Genomic DNA, 18131 nt, shown 5'->3' on the forward strand with positions numbered 1-18131 from the left:
AAAATTTACACTAGCGATCCTCCGAACACTGGAGCTTTAGCTCAAAATTTATGCAAAAATCTGGATTTATTTTGACGAACTAAAGGCAGAATTCACACACGCACGTAATATCTTTGCAAAGAAAAGTGGCTTTTACCGACAGTAATTTATATTTATATATTTATATTTTCTTCGTTAATAACTTGGGCATTTGAAACATGAGTTTAATAATCTTTAAAAAGCAGAAACAAAAAATGGAAAACCATTTTTGACACCTGTATAATATTTTCAACTGTGTAAAAATCCGGTCTCTTTTGTTAATGACAATTAAAAGACATAAATAAATAATGTAAATTAGCGTGAAAAAATAGTGAAGGTCCGCTGAAAAACCTGAACATTCAGTAATTTCTGTCGGCAAAAACTTGTTGGTCAATTTTTCTAAGCAATAAATTAATATTGCGGCTAAAAAGTGGCAGGGGATTGGCACATGGCGCGCAGTTTGCAATATCTGGGCGAAAAAAGTCCGGAAGATGAGAAGATCATTAAATATTTCAACAAAGAGGATTTGGGCGTAAAGCTGTGAAGGGTGTGAAAAATGAAATGATTGGCCATTGTTTCGCTACTTTTAGTTTTGTTTTTTAATAATCCGTTGTTATTTAATTTCCTTAAATAAATATGTCCCATAAACAGTACATAATACCGGTGTGTAAAATTTTTCGCTCGTAAACGTGGATGTTGTAAAGCTTATTTTGTTTTGGAGAATAACAGAGAAGGGAAACGGGCAATGGGCTCGCGTGTTAAAATTTAAACTTGGAAAGATAAACACGCTGAACTAAGTTATCCCAGTGTATTTGTTCTATTAATGACACCGCTTATTTGTTTGTTGGGTCACGGTATTATTATAAATTGTTGTTTCAGGCCAATAAACCTATTTCTTGATTTAAACTAGCCTTTGAAACAATCAAATGTGTAAACACGGCCATCTGTAGGGAATTAGCTCGACTTGCACCCTTGTTCAACCACCTGATTTATTATTCTTTTTGCCAGCTCAGCACAATGCTAATAACTATTAAATCATGTTAAGTCCGGCTAACCCTGGCCTTTGAAAGTGATTTTGTTAACATTTTCGACACTGTCTAATTATTTATGGGATTGCGGTCTCGTGTGACTTACCAAACGATGGGAAGGAAATATTAAAAAATATTGATTATTCTGTCAGTTTCAGCGACATTTATAAAATACAAGCAGTGTCAAATTAATAACAGTGTCAAGCAGTCTGAAACTAACTCACGCACTCAAGAGCTAATGGTTTTCCGTTCGTTAGCACGATATGTGTGTGCGAATAAAGAGGATTTAACTTTTATAAGTTTTTATTTGAGTAATAAATCATCAATAGAACGATTGCAATCCACCTCACGTTACAACTTTAAACTAAATCAATAAATAATGAAGAGTGATGTGAGATAAATCGTCTATTTTCTCGAACGAGCGCTGAAGTACAATTCTAAGGTTTTGGTTTACTGTATTTAATTTCCGTGACCTCGTCATAAACATCCGAGTCTATCTGATTTTCGGTGGTGGAAGATGGGAGTATTTCCATATCGCCGGGTTTAACCAGCGCCACTCCATCATTTCCCATCCTCATGCAGTCGAAATGTAATACCAGAACAGTAGCTTTCTGAACCCGCGTTTCGAAATCAAAACACATGTGTAAATTTTGGCCGGGCGTGTAAATATCGAATAATTTGGCGCATCCTTCTATCGATATCGGGATGTAGGGAAGCGGGACGGGGATGCACAGAGGTGGTGGATTTCTCGCTGTAAAACACTAATTACATTCCCGCCAACTAAAATATCAACCTACCCGAAACCGAGTTGGCGTAAATTGAATTCCCATCCATAAACATGTTCATGTTAATCGCAAACTCCATGGGATCGTAAGTAAAATTCATACAGCCTGGAAAATAAATGCAAAAATTTCATTTACGACCATTTCGGCAATTACCCTCTCGGTTGAAATTGAACTGATCTAATTTTAAACCGAGGCAACAGCCACATGTTAGCTCCTGACAAGTGCATCCATTACTCCTAAAACCAATTCTACGGAGAACGCCCCTCGACTTCGTAGATGATTGGTCATTCGCACTTGACGTGTTCGTCAAGCTGTTCTCAATAGACGTCATTCGAAAAGGAATGCGAGTTTTGGGATCGTAGTACACCATCATCGATTCTACATTACCCTCTGCAACATAACGTATTAATGTGCCTCTCAACCAGAGCCCCAAAATAAAACAACGGCTGCGGGTTTTGCATTCAAAAATTGGTCGCGATAACAATCAAGAGGAGTGAGTTACTTGCAGTGTCAACGCTCCACACTCTAAATCAATAAATACTTAAAAAGTCTTGGAGCATTTTCAAGCAGTATTTCACCAGATTTACGATATGGGATGAAATCAATTGTCAGTCCAAAAACTAAGAAAAAACAAATTTAGTGTGCTTGTGCTCTCTTTGTTCGTAAATATATAACACGTATCCAAATGTGACAAATGTAATACTTATTTATAGTGAGGCACTAGTGAATGTAGTTTTCTGAATGAGAAATTACGAGCAGCTGAGGGTTCACAGCGTCGCAGGATATTCAAAAGATTACGATACATATAGATGCATATATCACATATTCAGTGAGGGGACAAATCAATAAAAGCGAAAGTTTAGTCAATTTTTCCTAAATCCGGAAAAACAATTTAAATTTAAAATGCTCAGTTGCTTTGTTCTTTGCTCCTGGAAGAGGATCGCTTAAATGCTATTTCCCTATCTACCGGTGGGACTGTTTCAAAAATAAATATTGCACGTAATGGTGTTTCAAGGATATGTACAAACTTTTACCAAAATAAGATTTCGGAGATCCAGATGATAAAAATTTATTTTATCCATGCAAACTCGTCCTAAGTAATACACGGCTAACTCGGAACACACCACGTTTATGGACAAAATTAAATTTTTAGAAGCTCTTACTTTTCATTTTTATAAAGTGAAAACGTACGCGGGTATTTTCCTAAATGATGACAACGGAAATTGACTATAAATAATAATAAGTTTTATTAATAAATGTTTAAATTGTGGATGGTGCCGACAAAGGTCACCACGCACATTCACACGTCCAAAGGAAATTTCTACGTGTGGCAGGGAATTTAAATGAAAAAAGTGAAACAATTACTTTTACAAATAATTTATTTTTAATTACACAAAGCGCATCACTACTAATTAATCTAACTCGTTAGGGCAGAAGCCGAGTGACATTAATTAATCTAACGGTGCTTATTAGTCAAAGCATTTTTCGATTATCGCTGAATATCTAAAATAATTAAAATGTCCTACCTTGAATGGCAAGTCCATTCATGAGGGCCCACAAAACACTAACGAGACAGACATAAATAGCCCCATTCATATTAAAAATGAATTTGTTGACAATGGTTGAACGCGAGGTCGATACACTGTATCGCACTAGCATTAACGGTAGTTTCCGAAACGATATGTCAATTGCAGCAAGACGTCTTCCACTACTATTGATGCCGTACTATAAAACTACTAAACCAGCCCCTTCAGCACCTAGCACTTTTTAAGGTAAAACACCCTGATTTTCAAGGATTAACAGAAAAGTAAAACAAATCGTGAAAACATCCTGATTTTCAAGGGGAAACAGAAAAGCAAAAAAAATCGTGAAAACGCCCTGATTTTCAGGGCTAAACAGAAAAGCATGCTAAACAGAAGATAAACACCCCCGATTTTAAAGGTATAAATTGATAGGAAATCGGGTTTAAGTAATATAGAAATATCTGATATTATGAAAAATTCGGGTTTGCCTCATGAAGCTACGCGAAATTTTCGAGGTGTTTTTGCAATTGACTTGTTACCAAAAAAAATTAAAAAAGATGAATCAGGTATAATTAATTTTCAACTCTCTAATTGTTATGGCTCACATTGGGTATGTTATATAAACAAACCATATTTAAGAAATATTTTATGTTTTGACAGTTTTGGAATATCTCCACCAGAAAAAATTAAAAAATATTTATTAAGTAGCGGAAAAAATATTGCGTGGAATAGCACGCAGTTACAAATGAGTTCCTCTGTTTTATGTGTTAATTATCATATATATGATAATTAATGTCAACAGAGGCAAAGATTTTTATGATATATTATATTCTTTTAAACAGATACCGTGTCGTTTAAATGAGAAAACTACTATTTCAATATTTGAACGTAATTAAAAACTTATATATTATCTACATGTTATAAATGGAAAAATATCTACAAAAACGCTTGTATGTATACAGAAAAAGTTACATATATTTTTATAAAATTGGAATTGGATTATCTATTAGCAAATTATTATTTAGTGCGTCGGGATTATCTTCGTTAGCCCTACCTCCACTAGTTTGTTTATCTCTTGGCGCTGGGGTAATAGAAATCTTAGATAAGAGGTTAAAAATATCAGAAAGAATTGAAGAATATAAGTTAATTTATAAATTTTATAGACAGTTATTGCATTTATATAAGACTGATAAAATAAATGAAAAAGAAATAAATTTACGTGATAATTTCTTATTGTAATAAATGACTGGCAATGCCACCCCAGAGTCGAAGACGATGACAGAACCAAAAGAAATTAAATTATTTGATTTAAAAACTGATAACAGGTATGATATTACTGCTATAAGTAAATCAGATGATGTTGGTCCAACTAATGAATTATTTTTTATTTTAGAGGGAAACTTGAAGTTGTATTTATCGGTTGTTGACTTATTTTCAGACTCTACAAAAATTAATAAGTTGTATGAGTTATATGACGCTGTTTCATATTTTCTTGATAAAAAACAAATGTGTTTCTGCAAAGAAATCATATGATCTTCAACTCTAGTGATTGTGAAGATTGTTTTGTTTGTTAGAGAGATGACCACACATGTTTGATCATTTGGGCTGTATTCTTTTTTATTACCTTGTTTCTAAACAAATAGATATTTTTTCTGCTTTTCTGTTTACCCTTGAAAATCGGGGGTGTTTTTTCTTAGAAGTGGACAGTGTGCATAGGGGCCTTTTACTTTTTGAGTTACCTTGAAAATTAGGTTGTTTTTTCTTAAATTGGTAGATTTTCCAGACGGGGTGAAATACCCCGTCCAGAAAATTGATGTCAAAATATTATTTATTAACGAAGCGGGTTTGTATTCATTAATTATCGAGTTTCAAAAATGGGTTAGGTTGGCTTTAAAATCATGGTGTTTTCACGATTTTTTTTGGTTTTCTGTTTACCCTTGAAAATCAGGCTGTTTTACCTTAAAAAGTGCTGTGTGCTGAAGGGGCTGGTTTAGTAGTTATAAAGAAATCTCACACATGGAGAATTTAGGGTATAAACCACATTTGCTTGGCTACCCACCAAGTACGTGTAGAAAGCATTTATCGTGGTTCACATATCAAACTAGCATTTAATGTAATTAAGAGTTGGAAAACTGTACGCTTCAATAGACTCGCTAAGTTACATTACGAACACAAACCACGTCACAACTATGTCAACTGTGTTTATTGCAACTCGGAAACTAAATCAATACAATTTTCGAACGACCGCTTGACCAAAAAATCATCTCGAATTCAGGCCAACAAGATGCGCGTTCCATGAGTGCAGCCGCTGCGTCCCACGCCATTGAATTACGCAACGTAAACTTAAATGTACCTATTTTACAAAAATTGCGCCCCGAATCAGTCATAAGCCACTACAACGTCCCCATTGGGCAACTTCTTTATTTTAATTAGCTGCTTATCGACGTTGGGCCGTGCACGTTTCAGGCTTTCATCAAGGACGAGTGTGTTGCAGTGCGTGAGCTTCCTTGTGTCGTTTCGGTGGTTTGGGGGCACGTTTCTAGCGCTGTCGTCGTAATCTTCGTTGGTTTGATCGACGACATCCACGGGGTTCGCAGGCAGGCCGCCTCCCTCCTCCGGCCCAACGACTGCCACCCCCGAAGCCCCCATCCGGATGCAGTCAAATGACCACTCGACTAAAGTTAGGTCTTCCCAGTTTGCCTCCATATCAATACACAAGTGTATATTACGACTTGCGAAATAGATATTTGAGAACTCGACGCAGAATCGGATGAACTGGAAACGGGGAAGTCGAATGCACATCGGAGGAGGGTTTTTACCTGTTGGTTAATCCATCATACAGAAATATTGCGTTTTATTTTCAAATAGAAAATACGAAAATGGAGCGCTTCACATAAATCACGAAAATAATTACGTTAGATGTATTTACTTTTCGAAAAATCACCGGATTTAATTAACGCACGCTAGTAGAATGGAAAAAATAATTAAATCAGGCTGATTTAGCAGCTATTGTTTCTATCAAATGTCAGGTAGCGTTAAAGTTAAGAGCACCTTAAGAAAAAGTATTTAGCTCTACCAAAATTTAATTAAGCTGTCACTTCAGTGTTTCAACCCGAAATTTTAATCAAAATTTAAATATTTCCTTAAATGAAATATTTTCGATTCAAAATAAATACGCTCTGATAAAATCTTTTTTACCTCCATACGCAACTTAAAGCCGGCTGTAAATCGATTTTAATATTCATAAGTTTCTCACGTCTGGGAGATGAGATACTGTATCTTAAAATGTGTGTAAAGTTTTAAGCACAAAATGAATAAAAGTATTATCTAAAGTGCTTAGGAATTTTAAAACTTAGCCGACTTTTTAATCTTTAGCGATGAATAATAAAACGGCTTAATTACATTCAAAAATGCTTATTTCTGGCTTGGAACCCAAACATTAAATAATTTTTTAAGGGAATTGTAATTTTTGTAATAATTCGGAAACAATTGATTTAATAAAAGAAAATCGGCTTAATTTGAGAAGTAGCCACAAAAGAAAATAACTGATAAACAACTCCGTGAATAGAATACATTTCCATCGTTGTCCCGAAGTTAAAAACCAACAAACAAAAATTTATTACCTCACGAAATATCTTTCGAAGAGTATTTGCATAAGCTATTTTATGAAAATGTGCCAGCTTAACATCCATGCGTATCTAAATATTTCAAATGTAAAATATCCAAGTTTGTATAAACGCGGTAAAGTTTTAATGAAATTATATCGCCGTAATCAAAGCTATCGACAAATCGAATTGAAAATGTTATTGTCATTTTGCCACTAAATGTTATTAAAGTTTTCGCGGGAACGTCATTCAAAATAACACTTTCTTCTTAATTAATTGGGAAAAACCTTTTTAGCGAAATGGTCACTATTATGGGCCATAACTCTAACTTTGGAACTTACCATCGAGATAGTCGTTAAATCGTTTAAAAAGTCGATTTAAACTTTCGCTGCGTTATACTGAAAAATTACCACTCCGATCATTGCCTAGCGATTGAAATTGTATTTAATTAAGTTTGCGATTGTACCAATGTGGTCTTCTGCTAGCGTGTCTAGGTCAGACGTAAAAAGTACAATGAGTTAAAGACATGCAAGAAATTGTGAACTACTAACCGACTTAATGAAAGATTAAACGGAATCATAAATTACCAGAAACAGTTCTCTTATAAAGCACGCGTCCATTCATAGACATCATAGCTGTGAGAGAAAAGTCATCAGGCTCGTATGACACGTTCAGACAAGCCTTTTGATTAAATTGGTCTAATAAGACACCCGTGCAACATCCACATTGTCCTTCAACACACGAACAAGGTAATCTTAGTCCTGGTAATAGTGGCCGGCTTGTTGTGGTCGTCGCTTGATTACTACTCGATACACTGGTGGTGTTTTTTGAAGTCGACACTTTCTTATTACCTGGAGTGACACATTGTTAACGACCTGACAAGAAATTAATTACCTATTTACCCTTGCCAGCTTCTGATAGTTTACCACATGTTAACAGAATCAAACACAATAGAACAAACGATTGCATTTTCCCAGTTTGTTCTCACAAACTACGGTTTAATATACCGTTTGCTGAACAGTTTCTGGGATACTGAGCCAACCGGCATAAACATATGTACCACTTTCTAGTCTCTTCTTCTAAACAATATACAGTTTTATTTATCGATCGATTACTAAAAATATGTGGCGCGAAAGTACAGTTAACTCTCCAATTTACTTGAACGAAAATAGAAAATATTTCTCTAAATTCTTTCATCATCGCGGTAAAACCAATCTAATTGTGAATCACAGGAAAGTTTTCATGTTAACAAGCAAGCCTCTCTCGGACCCCCATTTCCTCGAACATTACTTTCCACTATATTTAGCTTTGCCAGGTCTTTTCTTTTACGTTGAATTATTTATTATTTATACTTGTGTTGTGCATTTGGAAATCTGATTCGCGACATCAGACTGTCTTTAAATCAATCAAATATTTTGTACGTCTATTGGGAAATAAATTTAGCTTGCTTTTATTTTTTTATGGATTTAGTGATGTAAATAATTTACATTTTTGAGAGCATTAGGGAAAAAATAAAACGACTCACTATATAAACGTTTATTAATACAGGTATTACAAAATTGAGCATGTCGGGTTAGTGGCATTAATTACATATGTACAGTAGAAATAAATAACAATAAATAAATAAATAAATACTGGAATGATAATGGAGATTATAAAACTACCAGTGTAGCCTGGCTAACCACATGTCGCGACTTTGCCGCCCTCTAGCCTTTTTAACTTTTTCTCTGCGGGCTTTTCTCGCTTCTTCTTCTTCATCTTCCTCTTCTTCGTCATCGTCATCTTCATAGTCCTCTTCCTCTTCATCTTCGTCGTCCTCCTCCGCGTCGTCGTCATCATCGTCATCGGATGCTTCTGAGTTAGTTTTGTTAGTTGACGTTTCTTCCGATTCTGAGTCATCTTCGGCGAACGTGTCAACCATTCCGTCGACAATATCGTCTACGACGTCCTTAGAGTCGTGTTTGGTTGTCAGCGGTTTCGCAATGTCTTTGTCGTTTTGGATCGCTTCTTTTGTGGTTGTTTCCGCACTGTCAACTTCCTCCTCAATGACTTCCCCCACAACTTCCGATATCGGGTCGTCGTCGTCATCGTCTTCATCCGATTCGTCGTTTTTGTCCTTTTTATTAATCGCTTTAGTTGTGTTGTCTGGAAGTGTTGTAGTTGAGTCTGTGTTTTCGAGAGTCGTCGTTTCCAAGTTCTGATTAATGGATTCTTCAGTAATATCCTTCAATCCGGTCCCTTGGGACATCGATCCTGGCTGTTCAGTTAAGACATTTGTAGACATATCCGGCATTTGTTGAGTAGTTTGCGTAGCGGTCGGCGCGGGTGTGTCTATGGAAGCAGGACTGGCAGGAACTTCAGCCGCCGCTTGAGACATCGCTTCTCCTGCGGGACCTTGCAGCATAGCAGTGACGGCAGCAATTGATTCGTGCGATGATGAAGGAACTTTCTCGCCAGAGGTCTGCATATCAAACGGATTACTCGTAACTTCATTCATCACTGGGGAAACTTGCGTTACTTGCAATTTCGCCGGGGTCGAACTTGTCGAACTTTTTACCGGAGGCCTGACACTAACTGGCTTAGGCCTCACAGTGCGGAGGGGCTTCCGGTTGGTTTTCGCCGGAGTTATGACCGGCTTACGCGTCACTTTACGCACGGGGGCTTTGGTCGTTTGCACCTTCTTCTTCTTGCTGCCTGACGATTCGGACTGGAAGTACTCCCCGATGAAATCGTCATCGAAAACGCTAAACGTGCCATAGTCAACCGAATCGATTTCATTGTCGTCGTCGTCATCATCGTCGTCGAAGTCATAATCGTCTTCGTCATCGTCGTCATCGTCGTCGTCGTCATCCTCGTCGTTATCTTCTTCTTCGACGACGGGGAGAGGCTGAGACGGTTCGACGCGAAGTCCATTGGGACCGAAACGGAAACAGGAAACACGTAAAGCAGCTTCGACGTCGTTCAACGCCCGCAGTTCGAGCCCAAGACAAGCTTTAAAGTCGTCACCTTTACGACCAATGTTGTAAACCCGGCCACAGAACTTCGAAACTCCGCCAGGTAAAGGCATACACACCGGCCGAGGCTTCTTACCTAAAAATGACAACAAAAATAACGAATAATTATCAAGTTCTATTAATAAAACGATACCTAAGTAATCCGATTTATTAATTGAAGAAAAATGAATTACATTTGTCGGACAAAGAATGGAATTACTGTTCATTAAATCCAGCACAAATATGGAAACAATATTCCATTTATTTTGTATGAATCAAATGTTTTCATTAGATACCGCAAATAAATAAATATGAAGTAATTACTGCATTATTGTTTGAGTAAAACATTTGATTTTTAACATGATGTTAATTTAATATTTTGATGTTGTTTGCGGATGCGGTTGCATGCAAAATCCGAGTTAAAAACCAATATGGGAGACTAGAAAACTAGGAACGCATGATTTGGCGCAATAAAAATATAAATGTCGTGTTATTGAAAGAAGTTGCTTCGCTAGGAGTCGAATAAAACTCACTTGAAATAGTAGTGTTTGTAAGTACTCTTTCGCCGAAACTCATCGAGATTGCAAGGCGATCTCCTTTCAGGTACTGAAGAGAGGCGCATCCAGGTCCTTGTAAAGAAACCACCGGTATATTAAATTCTCTGCAGCAGTTGCAGATTTTTGTCGAACAACTGCAGTATTTATTTGAGGAGGAATCCTGACGTCTCTTATGAGTAATTTTCCCATGTTTTCGAGTTATGGCTCTTTTACTATTATGCAAGGCCTTGGAATCTGGAAACAATCACAATCAGGTCGTTGGTTCGGAACATTTGGACTAGAAATTTTATTGTTGAGGGAGTCGAAGGCGCGAGATTTTATCAAATGTTTTATTCGGATTGTGAAACCGGAAACAGCTTTCACACATCAACATTACAATTATTTGACGGCCAATAAGCTTCTATTAACGGAAATAAATTATCAATTAAATTAAATTAAAAGTGTCACTGAAAGTTTCTGGTAATTTTAAATTATTGGAGTCAGATGTGTTTTAGTTTCCTATTTATCGGGGTGAGTTTTAAGTAAATAAAATAATGTTGTTACCTATAACGGCTGAAGCGGCGAACGCAATGAGAATAAAAATCAGCAGTAGCTCAAAGATGAAAGACAATTTCATGTTGTTCCTGCAAGCAAAATTGTTTAGTTGTACTATGCAGTTGGGCATTTAACAGCGCGAAAACCCTCCACCATCTGTCAGTATAAATCAGAAAGAAATCACGCAAACTTAGTTTCCCCAATTTATGCAATCTATTGTGAACGCTATTTATTTCAAGCACATACTTTTTTAATTACTACACTAAATCAAGATGTCAAAAGCATTTATTGTTGAATTAGATTAGCCGAGCAGGAATTTTCATTTGTCGGTACGTATGGCTTTACACGATTAATTAATTTTTTCAAGCAGCAAAACGTTTAAATAAAATGCGGTAGTGTACGGTACTCGTTGATATGGATCGTTGTCTTCCTTAATAATTTTGCAGCCGGAAGCTCGCCAAGAATTCTTTTTAGGACACTAAATTCCCAGTTTTAATAGCCGCACAAAAGAACGCAAAACTACCGACTCGCTTTTTGCAATCAATTAAACACTTCTCATTAATTGTTTGTAAACAAAACCGCAATTTCATCCCGTGTTTTGAGATATAAAGGTCTTAATAACATGTCCGTTTATACCTCTCCTCGTAATTAAGTGCTAAATGTTCAACACTTGTGTTACTAAATTAATTTATTAAACAAAAGCACTCACCCAATTAATTACACTATACTCTACAATTACTTCACTGATACTGATCCACACTTCTTGAGCGTTGTTCTAAGTCTGTATAAAATATTTTTCACGGCTCTTCGGAAGACATGGAGGGGTCCAAAAGTCGGTCAACCAAGTTAGGTCAATACGTTCATCCGGTACACATCAGTGTAAACCGTAGAAAGCATTTTTTCAACATTCAGTTTCATTTTAATAAACACTACATTTCATTTTTATTTAAATAACGGATATCCGTAATGCATACAAGCATCAAATATGGATTATAAATAAAACAACAAAAGCTTGAAGTGGGTCACTCTGCACTCGATACGTTTATTTTGCCCACACATTTAATGTGATTATTCATTGGCAATTTTTTTCAATAATTTTTGGGTTTATTTTACATTTAAATGAGTGAGCAGTATTTCGGCCTAAATTAGAGGGAAACTTTTCAAGTGTTTCAGCACAATTTAATTTCTTTTGAAAGATCGACACTTCTCCAAAAATTATTTAATTGGAGTGTTGTAACTGTCTTAATTAAGAGAAAAATGGCGGTGGCACGTAAAAAATTTGGTCGAGGAGTTGAGAGAACTGTATCTTTCTGAGAAAAAAGCAGTTTGTCGCCATTTTCTAGTTCTCGAGTTTCGCGTCTTGCTCAAGCATGTGCCTGTCGAAGGAACTTTCAATCTTGCCGGAAGCTAATTTTCCCGCACAATTAATAATTTCCACGAAACGTGGTTTCGTTTTCATAAATAGTATGAATCAGGTGTGCCACAATCTGTGAAAGGCCAGTGCCTCCGACAATAAGGTGAAGAACTGGGTGACCTAGTGGCCTCCATCACGGCCAAGGACCGAAGACCATCGAAGATCCTCGTGTCTAGCATACTAAAGTCTGGTTACCGTTTCCCAGCTAAGCCACTCTTGGCACTGACCAACTCAAACCGTTGCACCATGCATTGCGTGATATCACGATTTGTTGTACTTCTTGTTGCATTCACTTATGTGTCTTCCACCAGTATCTTAGGTGAGTCCATAAAACATAACTTCCTCAGCTAATGCAAATGCCATGCTTCAGCCACTTTTTCAACTTTGTACTTTTATCAAAAGCGCTCCGACTCATGTAGCTAGATCAAAACTTGAAAGGGACTAACATTTTCAAAGCTGAACGAAATTTATTTTTTTTGAGTTAGTTATATGACCGAACAGATTTTATTCTTGTAATTAAAACCGGTGCTAATTAATGTAACAAAGCAGATCTAAAGGGAAACAAACGGAACAAATTGCACGATATGATAATTTCTACCGAAATGTTATTTTCTTCTTTGCCGTCTCAAAGAGACGTTCACAATTAGTGAAACTCTGTTATTTCGTTTGAAATATGTAAGCTCTTAAAGTAATTACATATTTAAATAATTTCTGATTCAGTAGATTTTCTAGTCGACACAAATAAACACTGCATCTAAATCAGTCAGGCAACTTCCCTCGCTTGAAGCAAGTAATTTAAGACCATCAATCGATATATTCTCTTATTAGATTGCTTTGTATCATTCTTGTCATTTGTACACGAGTTTCAATCAATCAAAGTGAGATGGATTGTTCAAATCTCGAGCATGAACTAATTAAGAGAAGATGCTATTACACCATGATGATGAAGTGAAATCGTTCACTAAAAAATTACGGGTCAAGGCCTTTATCTCGAAGAAAGTATACAATAAAAGCTTCTAGAACAGGTTATTACATTATTAATACGCTTTAAGGGATTACCAGTTTTTCAAATTAAAGTTTCCATATTTTAAAATTAAAAAACTTGCACATATTAAGTTTAAAATTAATTTCAAGATTTTCTCAATAATTTCGACAGGAAAATTTTTACGCTAGTTAATGAACTAAATTGATTTCATTTCCCAATTTGCCGCTGATGCAATTACCAGTTTGAATTTTTTAAAGACTGTTTTGTTACAATTAGTAGCAACATCATATGTCAAAATCCCATTAATAATTTTGTCGATTTCGATTAAAGGGCGCAAGCAAACACGGAATTCTGTTTCTTTATTTTACCATCAACGAATACAAACATTTGTCAGATAGATAAATCGTACACAGAGCTTTCAGTTTTCAGTATGCGATACTCTGAGGGCAGGAAGGGTCGAATTGATTCTCATTTATTTGCCCCATTATGCCTTTATTTAGTTTTGCTACAGCCAGTAATAACAGCAAAGCTTTCATAATGACATTTAAATAGATACAATAGGAACAGTGCAATTAATTACGGCGCAATTTGAACATCGAGATAAATCTTGTTGCAGGAACATTAATTTATAATTCATAAAAATATTTGTTATTCTTTCGATTATTTTCACCCGGTTGATATCACAGATTTATTTGATTTTTTGTCAGGAACGACAGCTGTACAAAGAGACATTCTTTGTTTGTTCCTTTCAAAGAGTTTCGCGCAAAACTATCATTTTGCACAGAACTGAATTTCCACTTCTTTAGATCACAAGCTATTGTTGTCACACATTAGTTTATTGTGTAATTAAGCTCGGCCTTGCACACGTCTTTCCAGATTTCTGGAACTGGGGACACGAAGGAAGTGACTTAGAACAGAGGGATGACAACTCAGATTCGACGGCCCTCAGAACTTGCAAATGTGATGGACCGTCTTGTATGTGCTGCGTCGATTTCAATCTGACCTACATCGACCTGGGAGGGCCAGGTACGGTCTTTTTGTTTTCACCAAACCTTACCACACATCGAATTTTTGTTTAAAATAAGGATCTCTTAATGCACATTTTTGAAATGTTCCAAGCCGCAACCAGGATTTGCTTGCAGACTTGAAATGAGGATGTGTTTCACATTCTCCTTCCGTACGGCAATTCATTAGCTACTAATAATAAAAGCTATACAAGCACAAAGACGCAACATTTTACAAACAACAAATATTTTATTCGAGATTTGCTTGAGGGATTGCAAGACTACAAACAGTTTTTGATTAATTAATTTTCCGACGTATTATTATACTTTTTTTAATTTGAGCGTAATAGGGGGACGGGTTTCTAAAGAAATTTGGTTGTATTTTGTCTTGACGACAACGTTTTCGCAAATTACACATTTTGTTAATTATGATTTTTAATTTTCGCCTCGTGTATATTATTTTAATACAATTACAAAAGTCAGTCATTACAAGGAGTAACTTTTACTTGCGTTTGTTTCTCAAACTTTGTAAATTATTACAAAACGCTCTATATTTGGCTTAACTAAAGTTGGATAATTTTAATAAAAATGGCTCGAGTTTAGGAGAGTTCCTCTAAAAGTTGAACTCTAATTAAATTTCAAATTTTAAAGGGAGATGTGGTTTACAATTCACATCGCAGGAACACGTTCCGAAGATTGATTTATTTTTACATATTCAAAAGCCGGCTTACTTTTAATCTGAGTTTGTAAGTTTTTTTTAATCTCATGTTAATTTTTCTAGTATCCGACTTAATAATTTGAGCTCAAAGTTGGGCTTTGCGTAATTAGTTTTGCGCTTTATGTTCTTATGTGCAGTTCTGAAGACTGGTAACACAATTGTAAAGTTTAATTTTTGCGTTAGAAGTTTCAATACCGTTGTTAATTCCGAGGAAATTGTTGAATTTTTTATGTTTAGGTTGTGTTCGAATGAGATACATTTCGCAGGACGAAGGGATTGCTGTCAACGTTTCCTATGGGGAAAGTCTTCTTCACAGCGAGCAAGTGAAAGGCCCTAATCCAGCGCCGACTTGTATGGCCCTGTTGGCTAATTTAGCGCAAGTGTGTGCCCGTTTTTCTGACTTACAGCCGTACAATGATGGACTGCGAGGCTGTTTACTATTAGAGCCGAAATTGCTGGGCGATGTTACAGCGAGTTTTAATATTGGATGTTTTACGATGGGGCCCGAAGGCATGAAACTGGAAGAAAGTGTTAATTCCACCCTCACGACACTTCTCCAGCCCGAAAAAGGCAGCAACAATGCCACGCAGTAAGTTTAATCTTTGACGTATTCATAATAGGGAATGGACGGAAATAGCGAAATAAAACCTTGATTAAGCTTTCCGTAAGTTCGTTGGGAATAAGTAGTTGCGGAGAATGGAATCAATAACGCGTTCTGTACAAGCGGTGACTTATTTCAGGAGCGAATCGGAAGGACTAAATGAAGAGGAACTAATAGCCGCTGTAAATGAGTCGGCAGAACAAGGTCTTGTTTTCTTCGGGAATCTACTAGGTCTAACTTTCGGAAAACCCGAAACCAATGAGACTAATACCGAAGCTGTCGCTCCTGCTACAAATACTAGCAATGAAACGGCGACATCTACGTAGGAGACGTCACGTACTCCAGAACTCCACAAATTGATCCAGATTCCTAATCATCACTCGCACTTATTTATTTCATCAAAAACTTGTTTTATTATTTATTTAATAAAATATTTCCCTCGTTTACAATTCTTATTACTCCTCAAATCCTACAAGGATGAGCAAATCAATTCAAACAACCATTTCAATGACACTTAAATTTCTAATTAATTTTCTTGCTGATTCAATTCCAACTTCACTAAACTTGTAATTTTCCTAAATTAAGCATTAAATCCTCCATCGAACGACGGATAATTGGCTACGAACACTTCAATATTTCATAATTGTTTTTTATTTTCGCCCGCCAACACTAAACCATTCAACTTCTCAAATCGTGAATTGTGTAAAGCTAAACCGTGCAAGTCTATTAATTAAAACTGAATAAAACGATAAAATAATCCATTTTTAGCATCTTTAGTCTCGTTGGCTCTAATGAGAGCACGCTACGTTCAGTTCAATTTTTGTTTTTTACCTGAAATCAATCGAAAAAATAGCATATCATCAATTAGACGCAAACTCCAACTTTTGGAGGAAAGAAAAGTAACAGCAAATATTAATTGTCGCGCTTCTGTGACATGATGGGGAAATTCAAACGCGCCGTTTCCCTTCCTTGAATGGGAATGATCCCGAAATAAAAATAATTCTAAAAGAAGTGACAATATTCTTTTATTAAATTTTTGATGACTCTAATGGCAGCCACAATATTCCATCGTCACACCGTTGGGACACTACATAGTCCTAAAGCCTCGCCTCAAGTGACGTGTAAAGAAATAAATTTTTAACGAGACAATGTGCGTGCTCATGTGACAGTATTTCTTTGGTGTGGAACTCCTATTCTTGTGGAAAATTTGACGCAAATTCTATTTACCCCCGGATTTTTTTCGCAAAAGTAATTTATTTTTTTATTTTTAAAAAAGGGGAAGATTCACGGGGCCGATTTTTACCGTTAAAGTAGTGTTGTTGTGCTTAACGGGCTTATAATTCAGGGTTGGAGTTAATGGATTACATTAATGGCTGCAAGAGCCAAGCAAACTTTTTGTCGTTATTAGTAACAACCCAAAAAGACGTCTGTTCATAGAGCTGAAAATTTAACCTCATTGTTTATACCCCGTTTTTGCACGATGTTGATGTTATTGATTGTACTTCGCTTCATTTAATATGTATAGCTGAAGCTTCAAGGGATCCGTAAATAATAATACACTTGCTTGCAATTTTTCTCCTAGCACGAAACCCTTAATCCTGCAACTAACCAATGCAACCGATGCGTATTTTTTCTCACGTGAAAAGTTTTGCTGGCAAAAACAGTTGGCTCCGAACTAGAATTTCTTGATTCGATAAAAATACTGGACGTTTACGGAATCTCGAAGAAAAATGAAACTTGCAAAATAAAAACTCACCAAAGCTTATTTTATTTGAATGTATGATGGAAATAATGACAGGCCGAATATTAAACACACAATTTTTCTGTCGACGTTTCGCATCAAATGGCGCATTTTTATTATTTAAAATCGCTTTCTGTATATCCTTCCACTTTTAATCCTAAATTACCGTCCTTGTTACTTTTTGAATTATTCCTTCGCATATCCGTGCTCATACACTCGTACCTTTTTAAATCCTTTATTGATTTGTTAATTCGTTAATTGCAAACATGTCTGCGTGAATAATGTTAATGGCCGTTGCGTTCTCGTATTATTATTTCACATCAATGATGATTAGCTAACCGATTATTCTGTCAATTTAACAATTTTATTTGTTATTCCGCCTGGATCTGGCATTTATTGACATGATTCTATTAGTTTGCTTTGAAAGAGAAATTACATTTACACAACCCATATACAGCGTGTAGCAAAACGCAACACAGCAGCCATAAAAATAAATGCCTCGGCCGTGTAAATCAATCCAAATTTACTAATAATTTGAAACATTTTTACTGCGACTGCAGCATTTAACTCTCCTTTTATGTGTTTATTTTTGACAGTCTTTGAGCTTGTTTTACAAACATTTCAA

The 18131-nt window shown here is 36.0% G+C and overlaps 4 protein-coding genes across 6 annotated transcripts; 1 reads left to right on the top strand and 3 right to left on the bottom strand.

The window, feature by feature from the left end:
- Positions 1 to 1331: 1331 nt before the first annotated feature.
- Positions 1332 to 3493, bottom strand: LOC103314652 (uncharacterized). Of its 2 annotated transcripts, none has more exons than XM_008201155.3 (4): positions 3358 to 3493; positions 1985 to 2221; positions 1844 to 1936; positions 1332 to 1797 (listed from the first exon to the last, which is right to left on the bottom strand). In XM_008201155.3, exons 1-4 carry the CDS (start codon positions 3488 to 3490, stop codon positions 1484 to 1486), a joined length of 777 nt encoding a protein of 258 aa, XP_008199377.1. In that variant the 5' UTR covers positions 3491 to 3493; the 3' UTR covers positions 1332 to 1483. The 2 variants fall into 2 exon arrangements, with proteins under 2 accessions (XP_008199377.1, XP_064215464.1); XM_064359394.1 differs by lacking the exon at positions 3358 to 3493 and adding an exon at positions 2866 to 2965.
- LOC103314651 (hypothetical protein) lies at positions 3193 to 8173 on the bottom strand. The gene is made up of 3 exons (XM_008201154.3): positions 7862 to 8173; positions 7547 to 7810; positions 3193 to 6173 (listed from the first exon to the last, which is right to left on the bottom strand). The coding sequence occupies exons 1-3, from the start codon at positions 7926 to 7928 to the stop codon at positions 5734 to 5736; spliced, it is 771 nt and encodes a 256-aa protein (XP_008199376.1). The 5' UTR covers positions 7929 to 8173; the 3' UTR covers positions 3193 to 5733.
- A 307-nt stretch (positions 8174 to 8480) lies between these two features.
- On the bottom strand, positions 8481 to 11892 carry LOC659126 (uncharacterized). Of its 2 annotated transcripts, none has more exons than XM_965458.4 (4): positions 11753 to 11892; positions 11053 to 11132; positions 10486 to 10743; positions 8481 to 10049 (listed from the first exon to the last, which is right to left on the bottom strand). In XM_965458.4, exons 2-4 carry the CDS (start codon positions 11123 to 11125, stop codon positions 8620 to 8622), a joined length of 1761 nt encoding a protein of 586 aa, XP_970551.1. In that variant the 5' UTR covers positions 11126 to 11132; positions 11753 to 11892; the 3' UTR covers positions 8481 to 8619. The 2 variants fall into 2 exon arrangements, with proteins under 2 accessions (XP_970551.1, XP_015836824.1); XM_015981338.2 differs by lacking the exon at positions 11753 to 11892 and adding an exon at positions 11290 to 11309.
- Positions 11893 to 12566: 674 nt separating this feature from the next.
- LOC103314650 (uncharacterized) lies at positions 12567 to 16214 on the top strand. The gene is made up of 4 exons (XM_008201153.3): positions 12567 to 12776; positions 14319 to 14468; positions 15402 to 15753; positions 15905 to 16214. Exons 1-4 carry the CDS (start codon positions 12704 to 12706, stop codon positions 16089 to 16091), a joined length of 762 nt encoding a protein of 253 aa, XP_008199375.1. The 5' UTR covers positions 12567 to 12703; the 3' UTR covers positions 16092 to 16214.
- Positions 16215 to 18131: the final 1917 nt, after the last annotated feature.

The sequence above is a fragment of the Tribolium castaneum genome, chromosome 10, assembly GCF_031307605.1.
Source record: "Tribolium castaneum strain GA2 chromosome 10, icTriCast1.1, whole genome shotgun sequence".
In the NCBI taxonomy this organism is placed as follows: Eukaryota; Metazoa; Arthropoda; class Insecta; order Coleoptera; family Tenebrionidae; genus Tribolium; species Tribolium castaneum.